This window comes from Marmota monax, unplaced genomic scaffold, assembly GCF_021218885.2.
Source record: "Marmota monax isolate L192 unplaced genomic scaffold, Marmota_monax_Labrador192_F-V1.1 WCK01_AAM20220418_F8-fsc00014, whole genome shotgun sequence".
In the NCBI taxonomy this organism is placed as follows: Eukaryota; Metazoa; Chordata; class Mammalia; order Rodentia; family Sciuridae; genus Marmota; species Marmota monax.
Genome location: NW_026695222.1, coordinates 37,104,640 through 37,129,816, shown reverse-complemented (window position 1 = coordinate 37,129,816; position 25,177 = coordinate 37,104,640). Strand labels below are relative to the sequence as shown.

At 58.7% G+C, this 25,177-nt stretch overlaps 1 protein-coding gene across 3 annotated transcripts in view; it reads right to left on the bottom strand.

Annotated features, from left to right (window-relative positions):
* Cdh4 (cadherin 4) overlaps positions 1-25,177 on the bottom strand; it is a 408,941-nt gene that overhangs the window by 84,028 nt on the left and 299,736 nt on the right. For all 3 annotated transcript variants that reach the window (XM_046433120.2, XM_046433122.2, XM_046433121.2), the window contains one exon: positions 22,921-23,097. In XM_046433120.2, coding sequence (XP_046289076.1) covers positions 22,921-23,097 — 177 coding nt within the window. The remainder of the gene's footprint in view (positions 1-22,920; positions 23,098-25,177) is intronic.

Below are 25,177 nucleotides of genomic sequence, written 5' to 3'. Positions count from 1 at the left end.
GTTCCAGCCAGGGACAACTAGGGGAAGCTGCCGCAGGAAGACACGCAGAGCTGGGAGCTTGGCTGTCCAAGGTGGCTGGTGGGTGGGCCTGGGAGAGAGCAGAGCAGGAGGTGGGTGAAGACCTCCCCAGGACGCTGACCTCTCCCCGGCCAGGAGGGACTGTGCCATTGAGGAGGGCTGGGAGAGGTGGGTGCTGGTCTTGCCTGCCATGGATGGTGGGGGAGTGCAGGGCAGGAGCAGGGAGGCCGTGCAGAGGGACGACATGGCCTGCTGCGGGTCCTGGGGGTGGTCTTTTCTATACCTGCCTTGAAGGTACAGCTCTAAGGTCTGGAGATGGACTGGATAGGATTCGGGCAGACAAGATCCCAGGCACGGGGTGGATGGAGCTGTTGCTAACTGCAGAAGCCCCTGGGAAGTGTGGGCTCATGTCTGAGGGGTCCAGGGCTCCGCTGGACATGCTGAGTTTGCCATATTGGAGCTGCCTCAGTGCACCGTGGGCAGGAGTCCACCCTGGGCTCAGCTGCCCAGATGCAAGTCCTGGTTCTACTCTTCTGCCTGTGAGTGTGGGCGAGTTGCTTAGCTTCCCCTTTGCCTGGGTTTGCTCACTGCTGAAGCCAGGGGGAAAGCTGTGCCTACCTCTGCAGATGAGGTGTGTGGCAGGTGGGCGAGGGCAGGTGCAGCCCTCGGGCAGGGCCCGGGCCATGCCTGGGCCCACGATCCTGGGGTTCGGGATCTTGGTGAAGATGGCCTAAACATCACGGGTGAAGGGGTGGTGGAGAGGACAGACGGGGAACAGCAGATCCACAACCCGTGGTCTCGGGAGAGCAGTAGCTCTGAGCCCTAGGCCAGGACATTGTGGCTGAGGCCACAGGACCAGGGACACGGCCTCGGGCCACAGGAGACCCCTCCTTAGACACTGTCTGCGCAGCACCCGTGTGAGGGCTGCCTGTGCCCAGGGTGTCGCTGCATCTCGCGGCCTGGGGGGGGTCAGCCTGTTCAGCGCAGCTCTCACTGCCCCGGCCTAGCGCCAGCTCTCGGCCGAATGGCAGCTCTGTAGAAGGCTGGAAGAAGGTTCCAGATGAAAGAGGCCTTCAATGAAAGGATTCCCTCTCTCCTGAATATCACTACTCTGGGGACCTTGACCGGCCTCCCGTCTGGTACCAGCTTACAATTTCTTATCAAAAGACTTCTTTTCTCCCAAGTTTTCCTGCTGGTTAATTCTAGACAAATTAACGAGGCAAGTGCTGGGAATGGGAGCACGTGCAGACAGCGCCTATCAGCAGTTCAGTACGGGGTGAAAGCACGCGAGCTTGGCGGCCCTGTGTGAGGCCTGTGGCCCCCAAGTGACGCTTCCCAGGGGCCCCTCCCTTCCTTCCTGCCTGCCTCTACCATCAGGGATGCACCCAATTTGCTTCTCAGCCTGGAAGGGAGAGCACGTTTTCTGCATTCTTACCCATCTTTGTAGGGTGCAAGAGTCTCATCTTGGCCACACCAGTTACCTGCAAGTCCCCACCAGCACTGCAGTGGAAAAGGTGTACTGGGGACCATTCAGTACGATGCAGGATGGGGGACGCTGAGCTCTGGAGGAAGCCCGTGAGGCCCAGAGCTGCCACCTGCAAGCTGTGAGGACAGTGAGATGCTCTCGAGGCACCTTGCTCCAACATCTGGTGCAAAACAGCAGAGCAAGAGACACACCCATGTGCTGAATGGCCCCTAGCACTGCTTGCTCCAGCAGTTCCTCCCCCACCCAAGACAGCATTTCTCCGCCTTCTCAATAAAACACAGAGAGGGAGCCACCCCCGTGTGGGTGTTCAGCATGGCATCTCTCGATAGGCCATCTTTGACAGTAAGTTTACTTAGCAGAGAATAGCAGGTCTTATTTTCTAAAGCATGCACATGAAACTGGGAACATAAATGTGATATATACAGAACTCCTATGCTGCCAACTGTTTAAGTGGTCGCCACGGACCTAGCTGTTCAAATGGGCACAATACACACGGATTCATTGGAAAGATAACCTGTCAACATTTTCAAGCATGTTTGGAATGCAAATAGTTCTGGGTTCATTTCCTCATCTTATCACTTATTAGTGTATCTTTGGACAAGTTTGACTTTCTTAATTTTTAGTCTGTTCTTCCATTAAGTGGAAAGTGACACCTAATACATTAAAACTGCCAGTAAAATTAAAAGCAAGATATTTGTAACTTAAAGACTCAAAGAAAGTAGTCAAGAGACACTGGTTACAATTTTTACATCTTCTACCACCATCAGCATCAGCATCAGCATCACCATCACCACCACCACCATCACCACCACCTTCACATCATCTCTATCATCACCACCATCACCACCACCACCTTCACATCATCTCTATCATCACCACCATCACCACCATTATCATCACCATCATTACCACCACCATTATTATCACCATCACCATCACCACCATCACCATCACCATCATAACCATCACTACCATCACCATCACCACTATCATCACCACCACCATCACAACCACCATCACTATCACCACCACACCATCATCACCATCACCATCACCATCACCATCACCGTTATTGTCATCACCACCACCATCATCTTTACCACCATCACCATCATCACCATTATTACACTATTACTATCACCATTACTACCATCATCACAACCACAATCACCATCACCACCACTATCACCATCACCGCTATCATCATTACCACCATCACCACCATTATTATCATCACCATCATCATCATAATTACTGTAATCACTACTGTCATGTTTATTCACATTATCACTAGTACCATTGCCACCACCATCACCACCACCATCTTTGTCCACATGGTCGCTAGTACCACCACTATCACCACCATCACCACCACCATCTTTGTCCACATGGTCACTAGTATTATCTCCTTCATCACCATCATCTTGAGTATCCCCAGCACCACCGTCATCGTCACTGTGTGAGGGGGCTCCTTTGCCCAGAAGGAGGGAGAACATGATCTAGAACAAGTGCGTTACCTACCCACGCTGAAAACTCAGGAATCCCAAAGACGGACGCATGTTGGCCCCGGGGCTTTGGGCTGAACAGTCCCCAACACGCTCTCCTGCCTCCCCAGCCCTGCTTGGGTGATGATGCAGACACAACCCCGCGGAGTGGAGTGGGCCAGCACTGGAGCGGCCAGCGTGCCTTCCTGAGGCAGGAGGAGTTTTCCTGCTGGCTTCATTTCTCCTGGAGTCCAAGAGCCTGGCTCACAGGAGTGGCCTGGCCTTGGTGCCGGGCTCCCTGCTCTGCTTATGTGCAGAGACTCAGTCCCTCTGCAGTGGGGGGACGGTCACAGGCAGGGGTGACAGAAGCAGGACGGCAGGTGCCCTGAGGATGGTGGGGCCTCCCAGTCTAGTTAGCAGAACTCAAAGATAGATTTCACACAGGAATCCAGATTTCTGGGTCCTCGTGAAAAATTAGGACACCTGGCTCAGGATGATAATCCAGGGTTGCTGGACAGCTGCTCATGGGGTGCATGCCCCTGTGTCCCTGGGCTCCCTGCAGGCCTCTCTCCCTTACTGTCCCATGCCCAGCCCGGCCTCAGGCACAACATGATGCTCCTGGAGACCTCTGATCCATGGTGCCATCACTGGGCCCAGGTTCCCACGGGAGAAGCAGGCATGAGGGGCCTGTCGGACGTGCTGACCCCAGCTCCTGGGCCAGCTGAGAACCCCTCCACATGGTGACCAGGCCACCCCTCCTTGCTCTGCTCTCAGGCCCTGGACTCTCAGGTCTGAGCTCCAGGCAAACCTGGAAGGGCCAGACCTTTCCCCCTGGAGTCTCAGCCACGAGGGACCTGCACCCCCGACGGAGGCAGAGAGCCGCTGGGCTGCAGGGAGGTCTGCTGCCCGACCTGCTGCCTGGCTCCACACTCCTGGACAGTGCAAGGGTGGCCTCTTGGCCTGATTTATGTGTGTCGGGATGGACAGGCCAGGCCTGGAGACAAGCCTTCCCTTCTGTGGACAGCTCTGGCCTGCAGCACCCTCATTTTCACCCTGCTCCCCGACAGCCTGTCGTGGGCCGGTGGTCCTGTGACCCCAAGTCCCCTTCTGCATCCACAAAGTCCTCTTCCCAACAAGTATGGGGTGTCCGGAGGCCTGGGCCAGGGTGGCGAGGGAAACAGAAACCAGGACTCGGAAGAGGCTGTGACCTCCATCCTGGCCTGGGAACCTCGCTTCCTGAGATGCAGGGCGGGGGGCATGCTGTGGTGGGGGCCAAGGCGGGCAGGCGGTCCCCTCGGTCAGGGAGGAGGAGACGGGCGGCCTCACTTGGGCAGACCTGTGGCTGTTGGCAGGCCTTCTCCCACCACAGCCCTGCCAAGCCCAGAAGGGCCATTGTGTCCGGCACTTTGGCTCCTGGGGGGTGCTGTGCACAAAGGAGGCACCACTGCATACCTTGCCACTGGTGTAGGAGTGGCACCCCTGCCTCAGAGACACAGGAACGACCATGTGTCCCCTACTGCCACCTGCCATTTCAGCACCACAGTAACAGTCCTGGTGATCTCAACACGGCGACAGCTCTGTGAAAACGCTGCCCGCCCCTGACAGGAGGCGTGAGGGTCCCATGCACAACTCGAGGTGACGTGGCCTTGTGTTGGGATGAATGAATGGCAGGGGCTTCATTCCGGGAGCGAGGCTCCAGGCACCGGGGGTGGACACCCAGGGGTGGACACCAGGTCAGCAGCACACCCAGCCTGGGCTGTGGCGCTGCCGGCTGTCGCTGCCAAGCAGTTGTTACCAAGGTGACGTCCAGCAGAGAAGCACAAGGCCACCGTTCTCCTGAAGGAGGGAGGAGAAGCACCCAGGGGCTGTCGACAACCACGTCAAGACCCTCCTGGCTGGACGGAGCGTCCTCCAAGAGCCAGGATCCTGTCCACACTGGACATGAGGAAGTGGAAGGACCCCACTCGTGGAGAAGGTGGGTGAGAGTGGCCGGCCCCACAGTCTGAGGGGTCCCTCCTTCCCTCTGCCTTCCCTGCAGAGGCTGGGCCAACCTCGGCTCTCACAGCCTCCCTGGGAGCCCAGGGGGCGCTGGCCCACCTCTGGCCCAGCCCAGCCCAGGGGGCCTTGTGACCAATCTCTGAATGGTGACCCACAGGGAAATTCCATGAGAAGGGCCGGAGAAGTTTTTGCTTTCCCGATGACAAGCATTAAAAGATCATTAGGGATGGGGATGAGGCTCACCTGCACAGGCCCTGGGTTCAATCCCCAGCCCCCCAAACACACACACAAAGACCATTACTACGCGGCTCCTCGAGGTGGACATGAAGACTCAGTGCCAACAGCCGAGTGTGGAGCTGGAGACAGGACTCGAGGTCTCCGTGGCATGACTGGGCTCAGGAAACCCCAGCAGCTTCGACTCTCTTTATGTCTCCTGCATGAGACCAAGAACGCCCAGGCCGTGGAGGGCACGTGTGTCTCAGCTCCTCATCTGGGAAGCAGTCTCGGGGAGGCAGGAGGGACAGGTTGTCCTTCGGGAGGCTGAGGGCTCTTAGCAGGATGGCCGATCAACCACAGGGAGGGCTTCTCAGTGGCCAGGCCCCTGGGTCTCCTCCTGTTGGAAAATTAGGATTGACGGCAAGGAGCAGAGTGAGGTCGGCCCTTTTCTTGGGGTGGGATTCCAGGTACTCTGAGACTCGGGGTGCTCAGACTTGGGGGTGCTGCCAGGGTCTCCCCTGCAACCCAATGCCGACCCTATAGGCCAGCAGGGCCGTGCTGCCAGGACTTGTGCTGGGCCCTGCTGTCACCGTGTGTGCGACCCCAGCAGCTGATGGTTCCTTGAAAGAAACTGGAAACAGTCAGGGGGTCGGGATGCCGGTCTCGGTTTCCAGGGGCTCTCAAGCGTGGCGCAGATTGTCGGGAGGGTGGCTTTGCTCACCGAGCTGAGGCGGGGCGCCTGGCCCACCCCTGGCCCTTCCCCCCCAGCGTCTGCACATCAGCATCAGCCAGGCCCCAAACGTGTCCCCACAGCGAGTGTTACAGTGGGGTGCTGTCCCAGGCACGTTCACATCATGACCTCACAGCCCCCTCTGTCACCCCTCAAGGGAAGGGATGTCCCCATGGCTGTGCCTGCCTGACCAAGGTAGGAACGGAGGCCACACTGAGCAGGACAGCACAGGGACCATTGCTCCCCAGGGGGCATGCACGCATGCAAGGCCAGGGGCTCCACAGTCACCCAGATCCTGGTTTCATGTCCCCTTCCTCAGTCACCAATGAGACCTTTGGGCTCACTGAACTGTCCTGTAAGTGGCATTACTCACATCGGCCAGTAGGGGGACCCAGGAGCCCACCAGTGGACAGATAGACCCATGTCCCTCCACGCAAGAGAGTGTGATTCAGCCTGGAAAAGGAAGCGGTTCTGAGCCCGGCCACCGCACAGCAAAGCTGGCAGCGGGACTGACGGCAGGTTCCAGTACGAGGTCCAGCTGTGGAGACAGAGTGCAGCAGTGGCTTCAGGGGCTGGGGACGTCCCAGTGGGGAAGAAGTGGCATTCTGGGGACGATGTGGTGTTCTGGGGACGGCGGTGGCTGCACAGAGCTGTGCACCTAGGCTTCCTTCCGATGGCGACTTCTACCTCATGTTATTTTACACAATGAAATGCCAACTTCACTTCTCCCCGTCCACCCTTTTCAGTGGGCCCAGGGGGAGTGCAGCCTTGGTCTGGGGCTGCGTCAGCTGCTGGCCATGGGCTGACCCATGGAGTCCCCGGGGCCGGTGCTGTGGTGCACCCGTGTGCACAGGTGACCATGGCTTTATCCACTTTCGAGTGACGCTCATGGCCCACCTCACTGGGGGCTCGGTGACCCGTCAGGCAGGTGCCTGGAAACCGTTTGGGAAGCGGAACTGAACTACACTGGGCTCCTCCATTCAAAGCAAAGTCATCCTCAATAAATCCCAGATGGACCACCCAGTGGGTCACTCAGGCAGTGCGGGGCCACACCTCAGGGACACAGAAGGGCAGGGCTCCGTCACACCTCCGTACAACACTGGATCCGCCTCAGAGGGACCCCCTGGCAGGCCCTTCCTGAGGGGGCCCCCACGGCAGGGCCCTCCTGAGGGGACCCCCCACAGCAGGGCCTTCTTGGGGGACCCTCTACAGCAGAGGCCTCCCAAGGACCAGGGAGGCGGTGGGCCTGCCTCCTCTTTGCTGGTCTCTGGTGATCTCTGCCCTGGCCTCCTGGAGCCGGGTGGTCTGTCCAGGTCTGTTCTGAGCCCAGAGCTCTGAGGGCCATTCCAGAACTTGGCCTGATGGTCTTGGCTCCCACCTGAGTGTCTTGCTTTGCCAAACGAAGGGGCGTCCTGGGCAGGAGGGTGTGCCCTCCCTGCCCTGGCCACCCTGAACTGGCCTGGGCCACTTGGCTGGTCGGCAGCAGAAGCAGGGCCTGAGCTTAGGTCTGTCCAGGCAGGTGGGTGTGCAATTCAGAGACCCCTCCCCGCCTTCCCCCTGCGTCGCCGCTGGGCTGGTCCAGTCCCGGGAACCAGGCCTGCCACACAGTGAGGGCGCCGTAGCCGAGCCCCCCATGAATATGCATCTCATCAGCACAACTGAACTAGCTGCTGTGACACGTCTCCTCCGCAGCGAAAAGGCTTGTCATCATGTGCATCCCAGGTTGCCCCCGCCCGGCGGGAGGCTCGGAGCCGTCACACAAACGATACCAATCAGCAGCAGAGGAGAGGACCCGCCCGGCCATCACAGGTGAAGCCTCCTTCTAACCGAGGTGCCTGAGTGCTACAGCGTGCCAACCGTGCTGGTTGAGCCCAGTGCTAGGCTCCAGCCAGCCGCTTCCATAAACACACATGATCATCCTAATGATGTATGCGGGGAGACGTGATAGATCAGAGTCGCGGGAGGCTGCGGAATACAAATGCGCTTCATGAGTTCCTGGGAGGAGAGGACGGCGTGAGGAGCGCCGGGAAGCCAGGTACCCACGCAGACGTCCGTGCGCTCTCTCTGTCCTGTGGTCCTAGGGTCCCGGTCTCTCTCGGACGGGACAGTTTGTAGCCTCTGGTGCTCTCATGTCTGCTTAGTTGGTCCGCACTGGCCTGTCCCCAGAGCTGTGTGTGGAGGTTGGGGGTGGGAAAGGGGAGAACCCAAAGGACCAGGGTCCTCCCTCTGATGAGGAGATCCGGGGACGTCTGGGCACAGTCACATGGCTCCTGCCACCATGCCCACCTCACAGAGGTCCAACAGCCGCAGCAGCTTCTTCAGCCGGGACTGGAAGAAGGACCAGGGGAAGGACCCAGTGCTGATTTGTGACATGAACTAGGTCGAACCGCAAGGCTCCTGCCTGGATCATCAGAGAAGTGGCCCAGAAAGCCAAGTGGCACCCTCTCCTCCACAGCCCTGGAGCCCAGGCCCCCCGAAGGCCCCCCAGCAGGCCCCTTCCTGATTCTGGAATGTGGGCCTGGAGCTGGGCCCAGGCAGTTTGGGGCTGGACGTGCTAATCTCAGCCCAAGCAGGTGCCTTGAGGGCTGTGCCTGGGCCGGCAGGGCCACTCCCTCTCCACCATTGGAGCTTGGGAAATACGTGAAAGTGAGAGTGTGTGTGCACAGGGACCGGCTTAGGCTGCAGGCTGCAACCCAGTCAGCCCCATGTCCTGGGGCCACGGGTAGTCTGCGAGTCCGCTCAGTGTGCGTCTTGCTGCAGAGGACCCGGCTGGCTCCCGTGGCCTGCGGGCCGTTGTCCAGGCAACCGCAGCTCCCAGTATCCGCCGCCCAGTTCCCGTTCAAGCCCTCACTCTCGGCCGTCTGCTGCCGAGAATGGCCGAGCTGACCGACTGTCAGCGGGGGCAGAAGGGCTGATGTCCAGCATGCCAGGGGGACAATCGTGGTGCGGACGGGGACCCGGGGGTTCACTCTCCATGCAGGAGAAAGCAAGCGTCGGTGGGACCTCAGGAGAGAGAGCACCACAGCTGGAGCCAGCAGGCCCAACGGAGGGCTGGCCAGGGTCCTCCTGGCCCGGGGAGGGCGGGTCTGGGGTCTGAAGTCCAGAAGAAGTCACCTCCACGGCTTGGAGGGCAGCGAGCTCAGTGCCTCCCGGATCACGTGCAAGGGGAAGGGCCTAGCACAAAGAGGTGGTGGGCACACACGCAGGGCCCAGCTGGGGGTCCGGATTTGCTCCTCCAGAATGCACTGTGGGAGTCAGGGTTGGCCCCGAGTCAGGCTGCACTCCTCTCCTATCTGCTGTGACAGAGTGGGGCTGGGAACAGACACAGAACACCCTGAGAGCCCCACTGCCTGCTGGCCACAGAGGAGGTGGCAGACTCCAGGAAGGCCGTGGGCAGGGTCAGCTGCCCTGGCCAGGTGTCCTCTTGGGGAGTGGGCGCTGCTGCCCAGCCAGGACCGGCAGGTCTGCCACCTCTGCCCTTCACAGACCCCCAGGCCCCCACCCTCCTGCAGTGACTGCAGCCTGGGGGCAGGCGGGGTGCATGTCGGACAGGGCCCAGGCCCTGCAACTCTCAGGTCAGGACGGCAGCAGCTTCTGAGCCGCCCGTTGGTGGAGGGCCTCATGGAGACGGGGCTGTGGTTTCGAGAGCCAGCTCTTCTCTGATCCTGCAGCAGAGAAGCCCCCGAGGAACAGGGCATGTAACCCTGTCCTGGGGCTGTGCTGCTCCTGAGCCCTGCCTGGGGACAGGAGCAGGTGCCCGGGTGCCGCGGCTTTCCCTCAGCCCATGCCCATTAGGTGGGTGTCACTGCAGTCTCTGCTGAACACAGTCCCCTCCTTCCTCCCCACACTGGACCCCAGGACCCACCACCAGTGGCCAAGGCGTGGCTTCTCCAGCAGCCCCAGTCTGAGTGGCGTGCGGATGAATGGCCTGGACCCCCCACACGCTGACCCCTCCGCTCTGAGCATGTGTGCATGTGCCCATGTGTGTGCCTGTGTGCCTTTCCCTGGGGAGCAGGCAGGAATGCTCCTCGGGTTCGGGTTTCAGTGGGTATGAAACGGCCTCCACCCCCACATCCCCTGTGGCACTTAACCCCAGGGCACGCCGCAGTGTGGGTCTCCGGCGGCCCCTTCCCAGGAGCAGCGAGTGCTCCCAGGGGTCTAACTGCGGCAGGCAGGGCGCCCGGTCTTCCTGGGCGCGCCTGGGCTCCGGGGAAGCTCCTTCTTCATCTCTTCACTGGGCATCCAGGGCACTGTCCTGGGGCCTCTGAAGCACACAGGCCACTAGGTCAGGGGCCCAGCACCAGGCCAGGACATGTGTGTCCTCTTGTCCCTCACAGGAACATGTCCCAGGGTCACAGTTGTGGATATGGGTGCATGAACTGTTGGCCCCAGGGAGGTTTTCTCCTATGATTGAGCTGCGTCCCAGAAAATGTTGCCCAAGAGGTTTGAGGCTTCTTTTCTGCCTCCCTGCGAGCTCGCTGGTCTGTCGTGCTGTGTGGGTTGGGCCAGGCTCGGCCCTAGCCACAGCCTGCTGGACCAGCACCAGTGATCAGAGCCCTGACCCTGCATCAAGGCCACAGGAGACCAGGCGTGCAGGGAGCTGGCCCCCGGGGGTCTGCATCTTCCAACCGGGGGCCACTGTGGCTGGATGGCGTGTGGGGCTCTGCTCCCCAACCTGGCTGCACATCTGAAGAGCCCTGTGCTCAGGCCTGAGAGCAGGGCTGGGGCCAGGGCACCGAGAGCCTTCCCTGTGGCTGAGCCAGAGCCCTGCCTGGGACCCCGTGGGATCTGTTGGAACTCGTAGGCAGCCTGGCCCCACAGGGGTCCCTCCGATCCAGTCCCAACCACTGTGAGCCTCACTCCCTACCCTGGTGCCCACCCAGCAGCACCTGCTGAATGTCACCCCCCCACCCACACACCCCCCTTTGGTGGCTTTTTTTAGAACTGCTGGTCCCTCTGCCCAGGGGATTCTGTCCTGCCTGGCCCCTCCTCCTGGGACACTGTCCCTCCTTCAATCTCTGCCAACGTCACATCCTCCTGTATTAAGGTCCTCTATTCCCACTTCTCTGCTTGTTTCTATTAACTTTCTTGAGTGGAGCAGTTTACAGACCCAAACCAGTGCAGGTGCCCACAGCCAAGCTGGCCCCACACGTGGGCAGGACCCTCTGTGCTCGGCCACTACCCCGTGAAGAAAGCCTTCCCACCAAGGCCATGAGGCCTGACGGCAAGGGCAGCGCAGGGCGTCCCCCGTCGCCCCTGCACGCAGGTGGCAGGAACTGCCCGCCTGGCCGCACTCGGGTGAGCTGGGTGGCGCTGCTCACAGCCTGCAGGGCTGTGGCGCTCGGCTCTGTTGTCTGGGAATGTTCCAGGCCCTTTTCACTCCTAAGAGGTCCCCTCAGTGCTGCAGAGCAGCATGGAATACGGTCATCGTGTGGGATCGTTTCACCAAACCACGGCCCCTGCACCCTTCAATGCCCCAGTCACCAGGCTCACCTGGGGTACACAGCAGCCCGGGGACGCCCTGCAGGAGGCGTCCTTCTTCCCCTCTCTCAGGTGCCAGCCCCACCCCAGGGCGCTGTGCTGGCCATCCTGGTGCACAGGTGACTGAGCCTCTGGGCATTTGCCTACATAACCAGCAACTGCTGGGCAAGAAAGATACACCTTTTGGTTTTTCCTGTTTACCACCCAATTGCTTTCCAGGTGGTGGGGCCGATTCCTGCACCCACTGAGGGCTGGACCACCCCAATTCCTCACCAGCCAGGCGATGGCACCTCCTTGGGTCTGTTTCCAGGGTGACCAGTGAGCTCCTCCCCACCTGCTCATAGCCCTGGCCATGGGAATTTTGCACAACGCTTGCCACCCAGAGGTGGTGGCTCCCTGGGGGTTCCAAGGCACAGGGCCTGAGACCTGGAGGTTGTTCCCACATGTGCACACGTGCTGGGATTTCCTGGCTGGACTATGAGCATCTGAGGCTGGGCATGGTGGCCTGGGAAGACGACAGGGCCTGGCAGGTGACCCCGTCCTCACTGACCTACCCGCTTGTGTGAAGTCCGGGTGCAGCTTTGCCAGACAGGCCAGAGGATGCTGCCCAGCCCAGCCTCAGATGGCATCCTGACCACCTTGGAGGGCAGGTCTGTCTGCTTTGCTTGTCCTGTGCACCCCTCTTCTTTTTCTGGGGGGAGGTACCCCAATGTTCCTCAGGGAGCTGGTTCTCAACTCTGTTCAAGGGGTTTGGCAGGAATGATGCCCAGGAGGTCACATGACCTGGGACTGGCCACTCAAAGCTTTAGCCTTCTAAGCACAGTCCTAGCTTCCTGCTGGACATAGGAGCCAAGCAGAGCCAACTAGGGTCCTTCCCCAGAAGTTTGCTGGAACTGATGGAGGAAAGAACCTCTCTCCACAGCTTGGAGTGGGGGTCATGAGCTTGGGGTCAGCTCAGGGCCTGTGTTGGAGGTTCTGCTGAGATGGGGGCTAACTTCAAGGACAGATCCACGCGATGAGGAGGAGGCTACCTAGTGACATTCATGTCACCCGAGCTCCTAGATCTGGCTGTGCCTGGAGCAGGTACAGCTCTATAAGGTTCACTGACACATGCTAGAAGTCTGGCCTGCATTTTGGGCTCTGCCTTTGAGAGGTGGCTTTTGCAGTGAAGGAACCCTGAAGTCCCCTGCAGACTGCTGAGCCACTGTTTGCTCCTGGGTCTCCTGGCCACACCCTGATGTCTTCCACATGGGCACCCTGCCCAGGACGCCCTGAGCCTCCAAGACTCAAGTCGCTCTCTTCTCTACCAGATCCCACTGTGGGGCACCCCTGCAGCTGGAGCCCCGCACACCAGAGCCAAACGTACCATCAGGGAGGGGTGAGTCCAGGAGGGGCAGGGAGGGGCTCAGCAGGGCTGCTCAGTGGGGCGGAGGCAGGGCTGGGCTCAGGAGGAAGGGGCACAGGTGAGAGCTGAGCAAGCACTAGGGGACTGGCGGCAGGCCAGTGGGGGGACGGAGGTGAAGGGAGGCCGGGACAGCTCTGTGCCACTTGTCCCTCTGGGCCTTGTGCCTGTTTCCTCACCTGCGCCATGTGGCCCGAGACACCTGCCTCCTGACGTCTTGGGTCAAGTAGAACCACCCATGGGAGCGTCTGCATGGAGCCTGGCCCAAGAGCCCTTCACTGAGGACGGATCTCCGTTCCCACCTGCTGCCCTGCAGCTCTGGTGGCCCTCAGGCCACTTGGGTGGCTGGACATTTCCTGCCTGAAGTGTCCCCTGTGGGAAGCACACATTGGGAGCCGGAGCCGCGCTGCCTCAGGTGCTGCCCCATCAGCCTGCGAGCCCCGGCCCCCACCTGGCCGGCTCCTGCATGGGCCGCAGAACCGAGTTCCTAACTTGGGTGGATTCCATCCACAGGAGGGAAACTCGGAGGAGCCAGAGATTTCGGCTATAATCCCCAGCCAAAGCTACCTTAACGGGTAATCAAGTTACTGTTTCATATTTCCAGATCAAGTTGAACAGTTGAACTAAAAGATCTCATTTGGGAACCGAACTTAAATTTAAATACTGCCTGCCTCACGGTATTAGGGATTTTTAGACTTTCAAATACCGAGCCCGGGGAAATTGGTTTGGACAGGCTCTCTGTGGCACTGTTAATTGCCAGCTTGGACGGATCGTACCAAGCATACCAAGTACCCGGCCGGTGCCGTGTGATCTGAAAGCAGCCAGAAGATGTCGGAACCGTCCAGGCCACCCAGAGGGGACCTGCGGCACTTCAAGGTCACGTGGCAGCAGCAGAGGCACTGTCAGGTCACCTTAAGTTGTCCTTCAAAGCAAAACTCCACAGGAAACATTCAGGTCTTCGTAACTCCCTCAGAGATGGAGAAAAGAGCAACAGGACCCTGGGAACAGGACCCCATTGCACACAGCAGGGTGGCTGCCGGTGGGAGCAGCAGTCTGACTTTTGGGATTCAGAGCCCAGTTCCACCTTGAGTGGCCGTGGGCGAGACTCTGGCCTCACTGAGCCTGTGACCCACTGGCGCTGCCTGATCAGGGTGCATTGCCTACCTCAGGGCTGAGCCAGGCAGGGAGGGGCACCGGGTCCCAGCAAGTGCACCACGCATGCCCCCCGCACAGCCTCTCTATTGACCACAGGGAAGGGGCTGAGGGGCACCCAGGACCCAGGCAGGAAGTCTGCGTCCCTGAGGAGGAGGGGTCGGTGTGTCTTGGGGGCTGTGCGTCCCTCCACCTCCCAAGCCACCAAGGGCCCCAGGTCCAACAGGGGAAGCAGAGCAGGCTTCTGGTGCAGGGAGGGGAGGTTAAAGCTCCTGTGGAGACTGCAAACCTGAGGCCCGGAGCATCCACACAGGAGCTTACAGCTGGCACTCACTCCTGGGCATCCCTGGGGATGTTAAAACAGCCCTCCACGGGATGAGACGCATCTGATCTGTTCCCCCTCTGGAGTGTAAAGGCTGGGTGTCAGCCTCCCCGACACGTACACCAGCCAGATTCAGGGACTGCCTCTGTAAAACCCCCAGTTTATGGCTATTTAAATATAGTTCAGTTTATTTAAGCTACTCAAATATTATTTGATTATTTAGAAATATTGGTAGGGGCTAACTTTAAGTAACAGTTGATCAGAAGCATAGTAGCTATAAAATTAACCCTCCATCACCATGGCTCTGGCAAGTGGCTGTATTTATTTAACACACATTAAAACCTTTTTAAATCTGCATTAAGAGAGCCTTGAGCTTGGTGAAGTCTCAGGGGACTCGGGTTGTGATAAAGTTGCTGTCACCTCTGCCCTCGGTGTGGAACGAGGCCGGGTCAGCGGAGGCTCATTTTCACCGACTGCAGCTTTAACAGGGAGCACAGAGCAAGCTGGTGAGAGGAAGGGCCAGCGCTGCAGTGGCCAGGCCTGTGACACAGGCCACAGAGGGTCCTGGCTTCTCCTGTGGCTGGCAGGTGCAGCCACGGGCCCTGTGGCCCTGTGTGGCGGCTCACCTGCGTCCCAGGTCAGGGAGTGGCTGAGGAGTGGCACTTCATGGTGCCCTGGATTGGGTCTTGCCACTTCCAGCCCAGGGACAGGGACAGGGGACCCAGAGCCTTGCTGGAGCTGTGCCTTTCACTCTGCCTCCCTGGCTTAACCCAGGAGCAGGCACCGTCTGAAGCAGGGGCCGGAGGTGCCCGAGGTGCCCGAGGCTCCTGGCGTGACGTCTGTGTCCTGTGTCGAGGCTGTGGAAGGGGCCACTCCTGGCCCCGCCTTCTCTACCAGAACCCCGGGGGTGGGCTGGCACCTCTGTGAGCCCCGGGGGGGGGGGCTGGCACCTCTGTGAGCCCCTGGGGGGAGCTGGCACCTCTGTGAGCCCCTGGGGGGAGGGTTGGCACCTCTGTGAGCCCTGGGGGGGGGTGGGTTGGCACCTCTGTGAGCCCCGGGGGTGGGCTGGCACCTCTGTGAGCCCCTGGGGGGAGCTGGCACCTCTGTGAGCCCCGGGGGTGGGCTGGCACCTCTGTGAGCCTCGGGGGTGGGCTGGCACCTCTGTGAGCCCCAGGGTGGGCTGGCACCTCTGTGAGCCCCGGGGGTGGGCTGGCACCTCTGTGAGCCCCAGGGTGGGGCTGGCACCTCTGTGAGCCCCCGGGGGTGGGCTGGCACCTCTGTGAGCCCCTAGGGGGAGGGCTGACACCTCTGTGAGCCCCGGGGGTGGGCTGACACCTCTGTGAGCCCCGGGGGTGGGCTGGCATCTCTGTGAGCCCCAGGGTGGGGCTGGCACCTCTGTGAGCCCCAGGGTGGGTTGGCACCTCTGTGAGCCCTTTCCCTTCCACCCAGAGAGAGGGTGGCTGGCCCTGGCCCCCTCCGGGGGACAGTGTGCTCTGCTGGAGCAGGCACGTGCTGTCACCGTCCGGAGAGCAGCGTGAAACTGAGTTGATTCTGTGTGCAGCGGAGCCCTCCCACCGTCCCAGAGCCCTGGGAGCGGCCTCGGCTCTGCGCTGCTCCCCTCCCTCCCCCACTTCCGCGCCCTCTGTTCGCGCAGCTGGGATTCCATGATTCAGAGCCTGGCCGCGGCCTCCCGCTGCAGAGCCAGCCCGGCCCATGGCCAACCTGCCTGGGGCTGGAGACCCCTGAGGAGAGGCCCCTGCTGGGCTCCTCTGCCCCGCTCCCAGGCCAGGGTGGGTCAGGGCTGCCTCTCCACAGGGCAGCCACAAAGTGTCTTTCAGGGGACAATCTCAGACTCCCCTGACAGCCGTCCTGTCGCGGCCTGCCCTGGTTTCAGAGTGGTTTTGGAACTGCCTTGGCTAATAGGAACGCCTGGGCACTCTGTGTGACCCTCCCAGGCTGCCTGCACTGTAGAAGGCATGGTGGTGACAGTCCTGGCATCTGCTGGAGGCCTCCTGCAGTTCCACACCTGCCCTGTAGGAGGTGCTCCCACCCAACGGCTCCATGTGCTGACTGTGTCACACTCCATCAACACACTTGGCTTTGCTGTGTGCTGTTTTGGCTGTCAGAGGAGCCACTAGATCCTGCCAGAAGTGGACACAGGTCACCAAGTGCACTGCCACCTGCCAGTCCACATGTGCTGAAAGCCTTCCCCTGGTCCACAGACAGGATGCACAGGACACCTTCTGTCCTACCTTCCATAAAGGCCGGGCTGAGGTGTGGGAGGAGGCTGGTTCCAGATAGCCAGGGACCTTCTCAAGAGGCCTGGCCCAGGCAAGCTGAGAGTCTCAGGCCTGAGGCCCCTGCTGGGCCAGCCTCTCCAGCTTTTGACCAAACTGGCAGCCTGTCTGTTCCGAGAGCCCTGCAGGCCCTGTGCACAGTGCCTGGGCCTCCTCTGCGGGGGTGCAGACAGAAGGCAAAGCCCTGGGTGACAATGGTCTCTGTGATGGAGCCCGATATCCACAGCCCAGCATGTCTCTGCCCTGGGGCGGGACTGCAGGAGGCTGTGGGCTCCTACCTTGTGCTGACGGAGCAGTGTGCCCTGTGTGAGTGCCGCCTGTCCGGTGATCAGCTCTGCAGCTTGGAGTTTTACTCCTTGCATGACGTGTCTGTCACAGGGAGGGTGGAGTGGTTGGCAGAGGCACCACCTGGACTCGCTTCCAGAGAGGTGGGAGCTCTGGTGTCATGGGCAAGAGTCCCGAGGGACACTGAGGACATCCTGGGACAGGCAGCTCCTCTCTCAGCCTGGGCACACTTGCGCGATGGCCTCTCTCGCCCTGTCAGTGTTTCTGCTGGCCTCTCTCGCCCTGTCAGATCTGCTGTGTGGCCACGTGGGGCTGGGCATGAGGGGGAGAGGAAGTGTGAGGAGGGGCAAAGCCTGGGCGAGCCCAGGTTCCCTTTGTGGCCTCCAGAGAGAGTGACCCGGAGGAAACATGGCCCCAGAGTCCAGGGCTTTCCTTGGAGAGAGGGTCGGGTCTGGGGAGGGGATGCCAGCCCCAAGCCCCACCTCTTGCCCCTGGCCCAGCCTCCCTCTCCTCTCAGTCCACTCCCTTGGCCGTGCCTCTTGCACCTTCCAGACACAAAACAGCTGCACGTTCAGGTGGCCTGCTGACCTCTCTGCTGTGTGTCCGACACCCTCCTGCTTTGGGTGGATGATGCCTCCCTGTGCTTTTCTCTGCTCTTGCCTCCCCCCAAGCCCAAGGCGTCCTCCCCAGGGGCTCCTAGTGTCACTCTGAGAGTCACATTTACCCCACTATGATGTAACTTGTTCCTTCACCTGCCTCAGACATCCTTAAAAGCGGGGTCTGCAACCCATTCATAGCATTCATCCTGTCCCTGGTGCCCAGCACAGCGACTGGCAGATGGGGCTCAGGTGCCTGGTATTGATGACAAGTGCCAAAGGTTCTCCTCATCATTATGACCACATCCCCATCTTCCCAGCACTATCACTGTGCCAGTAACCACATCCCCATCCCCATTATCATTATCACCATCACCATATCCCCACCGTCCCCACCATCCCCACCATCGCCACCATCCCCACCTCTATCACCATCACCATATCACCACCATCCCCATCCTCATTATCATTATCACCATCACCATCACCATCCTCATCACCACCATCCCATCACTATTATCATTATCACCATCACCATATCCCCACCGTCCCCGTCCCCACCGTCCCCACCATCCCCACCTCCATCACCATCACCATATCACTACCATCCCCATCCTCATTATCATTATCACCTTCCCCATCACCATCCTCATCACCACCATCCCATCACTATTATCATTATCACCATCACCATATCCCCACCGTCCCCGTCCCCACCGTCCCCACCATCCCCACCTCCATCACCATCACCATATCACTACCATCCCCATCCTCATTATCATTATCACCTTCCCCATCACCATCCTCATCACCACCATCCCATCACTATTATCATTATCACCATCACCATATCCCCACCATCCACACCTCCATCAACATCACCATCACCATTATCATTATCACCATCCCCACCCCCATCACCATCACCATCACATATCATCACCATCACCACCACCCTAACACCATTATCATCACCACCATCACCACCATCCCCACCTCCATCATCATCCCCATCACCACCATCCCCACCATCCTCACCATCCCCACCATCCTCACCATCCCCATCCCCATCATCACCATTCCCACCCCATCATCATCATCATCACATATCATCACCATCACCACCATCATCACCATCACATATCATCACCATCACCACCACCCTAACACCATTATCATCACCACCATCACCACCATCCCCATCCCCATTATCATTATCACCATCCCCACCACCATCCTCATCACCACCATCCCCATCACCACTATGACCACCATCACCATATCATCACCACCATCACCACCACCCCATCACCATTATCATTGTCATTATCCCCAACCCCATCCTCATCACCATCACCATCACCATGACCACCATCCCCATCACCATCCCCATCCCCATCACCATGACCACCATCCCCATCCCCATCACCACCATCCCCATCACCTTCACCACCAGCACCATTATCATTATCATCCCCCTCCTCCTCCTCCTCCTCATCATTCCCATGACCACCATCCCCACCATCCCCACTATCACCATATCACCACCATCCCAATGACCACCACCCCCATGACCACCATCCCCACCCCCATCATCACCATCACCACCACTGTCATCACCACCATCACTCTGCCACTACCCACTGCCATCACCATGTAAGTAACCACCATCCCCATCACTGACATCAAAGCATCACCGTCTCCCCGTCACCCATCATTGCCATCACCAGTACCTCCATCATCATCACTGCTATCGTCATCGTTATCACAGCCATCAGCGCTGGTCGGCCAGCAGCAGGGACAGGCAGTCCACAGCCGGGGAGCTTGGATGCACACATGTTTGGGTCACATTGAGAGCAGAGCCCCCTCCTGTGAGGTGGACTTACTGTTCCGAGGACGCCCCCTGCCTTGCCCCAGCTGGGCTCCTCCAGGGCAGAAGGGGCTGGGTGGGGTGGATGGCCATGGCCTGCTCTTTGGAGCCACAGCCTCAGAGGGAGGGAGGACCCAAGGATCTTTCAAGTCTCAGGGTGTCGGCTCCCAGATCTTGAATTTTGCCACACAAACTTAAAGAATAAAAGGATTTATGGGGGTTTCCAGCCTTTATTTTAATTAAACAAGATATTCTTCCCTTGATCCTTGCTGTCTCTGGACAGGGGTCCTGTGGACCCCCTCCCCCCATTAGCCTCCTCCTGTGACTCTTGTCACTGCCATCTGACTCACTTGCAGCAGCATGGGGGCGGTGCTTGATAGCCACATCAGGTCCCTTCGAGTCTCAAAGTAAAATGCTGAGTCCTCCCACAGCCACCCGCCCCGGTGACCTGGCCCTGACTCTCTGAGCTCATCTCTCTCACCCTCTCCCTGGGCATGGCTGTCTGTCACTCTGACCTCCTGGCTCTTTCTCGGGACCCTGAGCCTCTCTAGAGGCTCCTGCCCCCAGTCAGCACAGTTCTACCGCCACTGCCCTGGGTTCCCTCCTCAGAGGTGGCTCAGTTACCTACCTGAGAGAGCGTGCTGGCACCCATGTCCTCTGGTCCTCCACCCCGCCCACCTGCTTCCTCCACAGCCCCCTCCCAGAGGGCAAGCTGGCTCAGCAGGTGAGGACTCAGCTGTCCCCTGGTGTCAACAAGGACATGCTCATGGTCCCCCAAGAGGGCCACCGCTCTAGAGTGAAGGCTACCCCGGAACAACAAGGGATGGGCCACCTTGCCCCAACATCCCGAGAAGACTCCCCACTGACTGCATCTGGCTCTCAGGGTGTTGCACCCTGAATCACCTGGACCCCACTACCCTGTACCTGGCCCACACCTGGTCTGCGTCCTGCCCAGCCACACGAGGCCTATGGCCACTGCTGGACTTGGAGTGCCCCTGCTGGAGCCCTCACCCTGGACACCCGCCACAGGGCACTGCAGTCAGTGACTGCACTAAATCCCCAAATATTAAATTGATGATGGAGATCTAAAATATTAATGTATTCTAATTGAATATTCTCTGATAAATTATCCGAGCATTTGCAGCAATTTGATTTTACTTTCATTTCTTAAGAAACTTTCAGCTGCATAAATACAGCCATTAAAGCAATTCAAGCCGGGGGACATTTCCTGCTCAGATGGGGAGGGTGCACACAGGGCTGCACGTTCCCTTCCCATGACTGATCAAACCACAGAACCAGGCACCAGGTCCTTGGACGACCGCTTTCTCCACGTCCCTTGGGCTTTAGCCAGGACGGTATGAACTCCCAGTAGGACAGTGAGATGTGTGGTCACGGGGAGGCTTGGGGCAGCTGGGGACAGCCCAACCTGCTGCGCTGGAACCACTGGGGAGCACTGGCCAGGCCCCAGGTGTACCGCCCCCACCTGGGGTGGGAAGAGGCAGCCCCTGCAGGTGACGGGCAGGGCCAAGGGCCACCTTATTTCTGCATTAGGGCTTCTCCACAGAGGCTTTTCCTTGGGGCTGAGCTGATGGCCCAGGGGTGGCTCCCACAGTCAATCTTAGGTAGTCTCCCCATCCAGTCATGGTCACTGCGTCTGAACAGAGGGAAGGTGCCACATTGTCACCATCTGTTTATTGGGGAGAAAAGCCAACACGACTGGATTCTGGGAACATGTTGGCTCCTTCCCAGGGACAGTCGCTCCTTTATGCCCTGATCACCATGGCCTCTCTGGCCCCAGAAAACGCGCTCGTCAGGGATGGGAGGTCAGCAGACTCTGCTCCGCGGGGACTCAGCTAACGCTCCAACCTGTACCTCTGTAGGACATTCTTCTAATTCCAGGCATCCCAACAAGAAAAGTCTGGAGCCCCCAGAGCCGATACCGAGCCGTTATCAGAAACAGGGAGATGCACACTGCAGGCTTCAGCCCCCTGGTCTTTGTCTGGCTGATTGTCATCTTGCTGTCATGTGTCATCTACACAAGTCATACAGCCCCACGCTTCAACCCTCCGGCTTCACTTAGTGAGAAATTAAGGGAAGGTCACTGTCTTCCCAGTGGCCCAGAGAGCCTCTTCCTGTGTCTCCATCCCTTCCTGTGGGTCTGAAATCTGGGCTGATGTCACTGGGTTTCAGCTGAAGAACGTCCTTCACGTTTCCTGTAGGTGTGCTGGTGACATGTTCCCTCAGTTTGCATATCAGGAACGACTTTTCTTCATTCCACCTTTTGGAAGACATTCTGTCTGGGTGTGGAATTCTGGTCATCCCATTGGCCTGTGGCTGCCATCTTCCTCTGTGCGGCCATCGGTGGGTACTGCTCCCCTCTGCTCGGGAGGCTTCTCGTTATTGCTGAATTTCAGCAGTTTGAGTGTAAGGAACGGCTTTGTTTGATTTATCCTGTCCGGATTCATTAAGTTTTTTGGATCTATATGTTTGTTTCTCTACCAAATTTGGGGAAAATTCAACCTTTATTTCTTTGATGAATTTTCTCAATATCCCTTTTGTCTTTCTCTGGGTCCCTTGTCATTGTCCCACTGAAACTGTATGTTTCTGTCCTCCCACCAGCCATTCTTCAAATGCGATAATCTTATTGATCTATCTGCAAATGCACTGACCCTTTCCTCTGCCTTCTACAACCTATTTCTCAGCGAGGTTTTCATTAGAAAGGACGTACTCTTCAGGTCTGCCATTTCCATTTGGTTATATTTTTAAATATTCCATTTTCTGCTGTTTATTCCCCATCTCTTCATTCATTCTGACTACATTTTCTTTAAATCTTTATGTTCAGAAGAGATATTTGAAGTTCCTGGCTGCTTGTTTTAGTAAGCCTTTTCCCGGCCCCTTCTCCATCCTAAACACAGCCCAGTCCTGTGCATCCAGAGGGACAAGGGACAGAGCGACTCATCAGCACCAAGAACAGGACGCCCTTCTCCACACTCTGGGGGCTGATTTCCAAAGAGAGGGACGAGGCCTTTCCACCGAGGATTGGAATCATCGAACAGAATCTCACCATCGTTTTGTCAAATTACAGCTCAGACTGGGTTGTGATTTTCTTCAAGGGGAAGAAGAAAATGCTGGCCGATGGGTGACCGTCTTGACCATAGAAACACAGACCCCCAGCGGCGGCTGCTGGGGGCTTGGAGGCACACAAGCAGCAGGTGGCACCCTGCCCAATGCAAGACGCTGGCTTTCTGTGCCAGGAGGACGGCACAGAGGTGCCACCAGGCCGCTTGGAAAGATGCGCGGCTGGCTGGACCACAGTGTGTCAGAGGTCACAGGCCGACTCCGTGTCCCTGCTCCACCTGCTTCCACACGAGACAGCCTTCAAAAGTAACCCAGAGAGCATCGGCCACCACAAAGAAGGCCCCTGTCCTGGGCCCCGCCTCCCTCCCTGCTGGCCTCTGCTCTGCACCGCGCAGGCCTCCAGGGATGAGGGCAGCCTCGGCCTTCCTGACACCGTGGGCAGAGCCTGCCTGGCTCTCGGCCGCCCCCCACGACCCCCATGCCGAGCAGGAAGGGCCCCACTCACCCTCACGAGCTGCTGCGGGAAGGGCCCGCGCGAGTTCTCCGGCACGTTGATGGGGGGGATGACCCAGTCTCGCTTCTGCCGCCTCAGCCCCCCGGAGCGCTGGTGCGGAGGCCAGGGCAGCAGTGTGTCCCTTGGGGGCTGGGAGGGGTCCAGGGTCACGTCTTTCTTCTTTCCTCTCTGCAGCATTGAGTGGAGGGAGAGAAGAGTCAGGGGAGTCTGGTTAAGTTTTGCACCAAGGAGAAGCATGTCTGTTACGAGAACCTGCCGCTCTTGGTAGAGGAAAGCTGGTGAACTTTGGGAACTCTGGGCAGAGTCAGGAAGACATCGGGCAAGACCCTCATCGATACTCGGGGCTGGGTTACAGGATTAGAGGGGGAGAGGCAGCTCAAGAGGGGCACAGCCACCAACAATGTCACCAGCAGGTGGACAAGGGCTCCTGTTACTTATTTATGATTTGGTGCTGGTGACTGAACCCAGGAGTTCATGCTTGCTAAGCCCACGATCCACCATGGAGCTATATATTCCAGTTCAGTAAGGGCTTTGTAAACCCCAAATAATGGGGGAAAGCATGGAAGACAGACACATTTTAATTTTAAACTCCTGTTTATAAAAATATTCCCACAAAGCAAATAATAAGTTTGGAAAATATAATGTATAAGCAATTCGATGAGTGTTAATAGCCTCTATAGAAAGAGCTCTTACAAATCAATAAGAAATAGCGAAGTATTTTTTCATAACAGGAAAAGGACATAAAAAGATAGCAAAATAAATATTAATGGCTAATAAACTTGTGAAAATGTCCACATCTTCCAGCAATAAAAAATCCAAATTAGAGTGGTGTGTCCTGTCCACCTGTCCAACTGACAAGACCAAGCAGAAATAACGCCCAACACGGGGAGCCCGTTGTGACTCAGGCTGTGAGTGGGGGCGATGGCAGGGGTGTGGGGTTTGGGTTCAGCAGATGAGAGCCTAATGTTCCTGGGCATCACTAGAGCGAGTCCCTGGGTTCTCCACACCCACCTCCTCTTTCTGAACTGGGCATGGTGGCGAGAGCTCTGGGTCAGATGACGATGAGGAATGTGGCCGTCACCTGTGTGAGCCTGCGTGTGCTGCCACTGCGGCTCCCAGAGCTGCTGGGCCCTGCGACCAGCACAGCCTTCCCCACCAGGGTGCCAGCAGCCAACCAGAGCCTCAGCAGCCCTGCCTGGGGACAGCAGCTCCGCAGCTGGAAATGCGTCCTGAGAGCCTGGGTGGACGAGGGCGTCCAGGGAGATGTGCTCACGGTAGTAAAATCACCAGGAAAACCCTGAATGCCTGGGCAAGCCCTCAGTACAGCCACATCTGGGACGCTACTGACACTGCGTGCCACTCTGGGGTCTTGTTCTGTGCTGTTGCTTTGCCCCTCTACTTGCAGGCTCCCTGGATGTCAGAGCTCACACGACGTCCCAGGGCAGCAGGCACCCACACGGTGCGCGGGTGACACATTTGTGTCCTAGTCTCCTCACAGCAAGCTTGGCCCTGCCCGGGTCCATGCTCACCTTAGTCTGAGTCTCCAGGAGCCAGAGGAGGCAGAGTCCGGTCAGCACAGCCCAAGACAGAGGGCCATGCTGGCTGGGGCACCTGACCGAGGCTGCCCTCCAGCCAAGGGCCCTCTGCAGAGCCCAGGACCCAGGCAAGGACACCTGTTGTGCTCAGCATGGTTCTGTGGGCTGCCCCTGCCTTGTGCTAAAAGACGGCGTGGAAATAAGGCTGGCACACAGAGCGGCTGCCTGCCTGGTGCAGAACCATCCTGGCACCTGCCCCTGCTCACCACCAGTGCCACAGTCCACCTGGACGAGGGCACCAGGGGCCCCTGGGCCTTCCTCCCATCGGGCCTGCATTCAAGAGTCTTCAACTATTAAAAACCCAAAGTGTCCCCTGGCTCCCCTGTCCCTCATCAGAATGAGGGAAGTGTGACGTTGTTTAATGTCAGATAAACTGGAGCCTTGTTCTGACACTTTGGTTCCAGGCTCTGGCCAAACACTGTTCCTTGCACTCTCCCCCAGAATCCTCCTATCAGCACTTCAGTGGGAGGCTCATCCCTCCACTCTGCTAGGGAAGAAGCAGGGGAACCTTGGAGAAGCCACACAGCACCCAAGGCAGAGGAGGGCCCGACCAACCCCAAGGACAGAGCACCGGCCAGGTGCCCCCTTCCAGGGCCTGGCTGTCCGTGGACCAGCATCGCTTGGCCTGTCCTCATGGGAGGTGTGCAGTGGGC